Source organism: Osmerus mordax, chromosome 3, assembly GCF_038355195.1.
Source record: "Osmerus mordax isolate fOsmMor3 chromosome 3, fOsmMor3.pri, whole genome shotgun sequence".
NCBI lineage: Eukaryota > Metazoa > Chordata > Actinopteri > Osmeriformes > Osmeridae > Osmerus > Osmerus mordax.
The window spans coordinates 5376417-5381041 of NC_090052.1; the positions used below are offsets into that span (position 1 = coordinate 5376417).

The window sequence follows — 4625 nt, forward strand, 5'->3', positions numbered from 1 at the left end:
CACACCTCCACTCATACACTCACACACACACACACTGATATATGAGGTGTGAACTCTGTTAAGGCGGGCTATTCAGCATGGTAAGGGGAGCAGAGTAAATCTGTCATACTGAACATTCAGTTACAGTGGGACAGCCCTCCTGACTCCTCTACCACCATGGTTTACAGGGAGCAGACACTGCTGCTGTGCTGAGACAGAGCAGCAGTTACGTTTGGTTTCTGTTCCACCATTTTGTTTAATTTGTTTATCGACTGGCTGTGTTTCCACCACACCGGCATCAAACATCCGAATGACACAAATGTAAGATAAGAAATCAAGGAGTGCACTAGTACTAGTAGGTCTGAATCCTACAGAAAACAGAGTTCACTAGTACAGAGTACAGTAAGTCTGTATTATAGTCAGGGTTAGGACTAGTACAGTAGGTCTGTATTTTAGTCAGGGTTAGGACTAGTACAGTAGGTCTGTATTTTAGTCAGGGTTAGGACTAGTACAGTAGGTCTGCCTGGGCCTCGTCTCCCCTGACAGCCCATGTGATCTAACAGGCCTGGCCGCAAGCCCTGACCCTGCCTAACCAATCATGTCGGCCCGAGTCCTGGCAATGTCTCCCTATTGGCTGAGTTCTCTCACCCGCGACAGAGCCATCTGTGTCCACGCTACACCTGGGTAACCCCCTCGGGCAGCAAGGCAGCATGGGAAAGAGGTCGGGTCTATGTAGCTCCCCCCGGAAACAAGCCACACTTCCAAAACCACCAGGAGATCTGATATGCTCTGGCAGGATGATGGCTCCTTCTGATTGGAGACCTCTTAGGGAGAGGAGGGGCTGGATGCTTCTTAGTGGGCTGGGCCAAGTTCTGGATGTCTGTCATGTTCATCCCTCTCTCCTTCTGTCCTCCTTAGCATCTAACTTTGTGACAGCTAGACTTGATCTAGTTTTAAGTCTGTTTTCTAGGTCTCTCTCATGCTTTTATTTTTTTATTATCTTCCTCAGTTCACCTTCTTGTGACAACCCCTCCAACCTTTTCTCTTTTTTCTCTCTCCCTCCATCCCCTTTTCTTTCTCATTCTCTCCCCCCCATCTCAATATGTATCCCCCCCCTTTCTCTCTCCCTTTCTCTCTCCTCTCTCTGTTGTCGAAATAATAATCTAAGTTTTTAACCAATATCAAAATTTAAAACAGTACGGAAACAGCAGCAAAGTATGATGCAAAGTGTTTATTAGAATTCAGAGTGACAGGGGTCTGCTCACGTTTGTTGGAATCTCTGTCACTCTGAATTCTAATAAACACTTCCCATCATACTTTCAGTTGAGTTTCAGTGCTGTTTTAAAACTTTGAGAATTGGATGAAAAACGTTGAATATTTTTCACGACAATTTCTTTCCCTACCTCTCTTTCTTTCTCCTTTCCTCCCTCCCTCCATCCCATCTCAAACCATTCTCCCGATCTCTCTCTCCCTATCCCCCTCTACCTCAGGCAGATGGGAAGCAGAGACAAGGCTTGCCAGGCCTGCAACCACTCCTGCTGCATGCTGGGAGATGACTGAAGGCAGGATGAAAGAGAGAGACAGAGAGAGAGTGAGGAGGAGGAAGAGTGAATGGATAGTCACAGGAGGAGCCAGGGTCTCATCAAGGACCTGTTCAGGTTTGTAGAACACTCGTTTTGGAGCGCTTTCCTGCTGTTGGACCCTTCTCCCCCCTTCTCTTCTCTCCCATCCTCCTCCCTCTCTCATCTCCCTCCTCTCCATCCCTTTTCTCAGTTCCCTGTTTCATCCAGAACTTTCTGTTCCTCCTTCATCCTCTCTCTCTTCTGGAACCTCACCTCTTTCTGTCCTTCCCTAACTCAGTCAGCAGACCACTCATCTTAGTAGATGGGAAACACGCACAAACATTCACTTCCACCCCCTCTCCCACACACACACAAACACACACCCCTCCCAACCTCTTACTTGTGCAGGGCGCTGGGCGGCAGCTTGGACGTCTTCTCCATGGGGCCGTAGCAGGACGTCTTGGCCTCAGGGGATGTCCCCGTACTCGTCCAGCATGGCGGCAGCAGCAGAGGTGATGATCCCCAGGCCGTCCCTGACGCGCGCCTCCAGGGGGTAGTCCCAGTCGTCGTAGGAAATGGCGATCATGCCACAGGGGAACTCCTCGGGCAGCATTTCCGGGTTCCCCGTGGTCAGGCTGGGCACGATCCAGATGTAGCCGAAGCCGGTGAGGCCCAGGGAGCGCGCCTCCTCCAGGATGTAGAGGGCCTCGTCCTTGGAGCAGTAGAGCAGCACCACAGGGGACTGGACCTTCTTCAGCATGATCTGGCTCTTGCTGTCCTCCTCCACCGCGTCCAGGGTGATGACGTTCTGAAGGTCCCACCCACAAAGCTGTAGGGCGGGGAGGAGACAGGGTCGGGGGCGAGAGGACAGGGTCAAGGAGGAGGCAGGGTCAGACAAGAGACAAGGTCAAGGGGGAGACAGGGTCAGAGAAGAGACAAGGTCAAGGGGGAGACAGGGTCAGAGAAGAGACAAGGTCAAGGGGAGATAGGGTCAGGTTGGAGGTAGAGAGAGGAACTTTTGGTATACGTCATGGACTTGTCATTAACAGCATAAGGGGAAGAAGGGAAAACTTTCTAACTTGTTCTAACTGTTAACAACGTTAAAAGGTCATTGTGTCGGGCTAACAACAAAATAACTTCGGATTTTGGTGGAGCAGTTACAAAATGAAGGTAATGTTAATGACCTAACTGACTTCATGTAAGTGTGACACTATGAGACACAAACCCCTCTACACAAGCCAAATCACTCACCACTGTGCATTTGTAAAGTTGACCAAGCACACACAACTCTAAACTTTAAACTTCTAGGAAAAACCTTTCTGTTGCAGAACACTCGCAAAGATGAATGTATTTATTTTCCTGCCTAAAAATCCAGAAAGATTAAATAACTGTGCTTGTGTCACCTGTTGTCAACGGTGGTCTTGAGGATGTTGACGAACTCCTGGTACCCCTGGGAACTTGGAGGTGACGATGGAAAAGATGTGCCAGTCGTACTCCTCCATGATGTTGAGCATCAACAGCGCCTCCTGTTGGATGGAAGCCCCAAACTGGAAGAACGTTGACTTGACGTCCTGAAGAGAACAGAAACAGAGAGCGTGGTTAGGTCATTGCTAGAACATTGAATTACCCACACGTACATGTTCAAGTTTGCTTTTCTATCCCAGTAAGGCCCGACTACTCACTCCCATCGAGTGAGGAATCAACATTGTGTTATTTCAAACTACAAATCCCAAAACCCATTGAAGTCATGGGGCCCCGGCAAACGAGCCTCACAAGGTCGACTTTTTCAAACTATACTTATGAGGATATGCAGTGACAAGCAGTGACAAGTCTGAACCCAATCCCACTTCTATTGGACAACAGCTTTGAGTAAGGTATCTGATCAAACACATTAGTTCCCTTCAGGGTTCACCAACAAGAGCAACACACCAACATCCACAGTACTGATAATAATTGATATTCAATTGCATGTTGTATCAAGTCCAGATGGATGACTGAATTATTTCAATCCATCACAGACGGATTAAGCCTTTGAATGGAACCATAAAAACATTCATTGACTCAAATATGTATGTTTTTCTACAGAAGCACCAACCATGAGGAACTTTAATTGAAGGATAAACCTCTGACTAAACCAGATTAGGTTCAACACATCAAAACATCCAGTTTAAATGGACACGACTTTGGCATTCACCTTCAGAACACACAGAGAGGTGCCTGTCTGGTGGACAAACAGTCTCCCTATAACTTTCCCTCCAGTCTTAACACCTGTGTGTGTGTGTGTGTGTGTGTGTCTGTGTGAACCCCTCAGGTTGTCACAGCGGAAAGCGAGAAGAGCTGTCTCTCTCCTGTGGATACCCCCCTCCCTTCCTACATCACCACACACACACATGCGCACGCACGCACAACACACATAGCACAACGCCTGGAGCAGACAAGGAGTACAAGCTGTCACTGGGGGTGTTTAAGAAGAAGCACAGAGGACGAGGGATGGAGGGATGGAGTGGGCCTCTCCTCCCTCCGCTCTCCTCCGTCCGCTCTCCTCCCTCCGCTCTCCTCCCTCCGCTCTCCTCCCTCGCTTCCTAAAGTCACTCCTCTCTGAGTCCTGTCATCCGACCCCTCACGAAAGCAACTGTATTAAAAAAAAGGCTTTACCATCCATTGCGCTCTAAGCACTATTTAAGATAAACGAACAGTGCTGGCATCGTGAAACGAGATGAGAAAACCACAGAGGACGATGCAGGCAGAGATTACGCAGAGTGGTGAAACAACATAAGGATTGTCCCTGTGCTATTGGGACACTTACTGTACCGTCAGCTTGCTTGTGGCAATACATTCCTTGAACATATAGATGGGATCGGACACAGGACCCTGGATGACTCGGTAAATCAAATACACATTTTGGTTCGCCATTTGTTTTATGGATAACAATGAAGCAGTTTGTTTTTCAGGATGGGCTGTGCTATCAGTGTGTTCATGGAGCCGTGAAATATGAGTGATGCTGCCCTCCACCCTGTAGGCCTCCAATAGGTCACATGGCTATCAGACGGAAAGAAAGAAACCCTAAGGATTAAAGAAAGCAAG

General features: G+C 48.3%; 1 protein-coding gene across 1 annotated transcript in view; it reads right to left on the reverse strand.

The window, feature by feature from the left end:
- The window catches only part of grin2aa (glutamate receptor, ionotropic, N-methyl D-aspartate 2A, a), a 67404-nt gene that overhangs the window by 36901 nt on the left and 25878 nt on the right, over window positions 1–4625 (reverse strand). Inside the window, 5 exon segments of the mRNA XM_067232551.1 lie at window positions 1942–2012; window positions 2014–2370; window position 2873; window positions 2945–2991; window positions 2993–3112. Coding sequence (XP_067088652.1) covers window positions 1942–2012; window positions 2014–2370; window position 2873; window positions 2945–2991; window positions 2993–3112 — 596 coding nt within the window.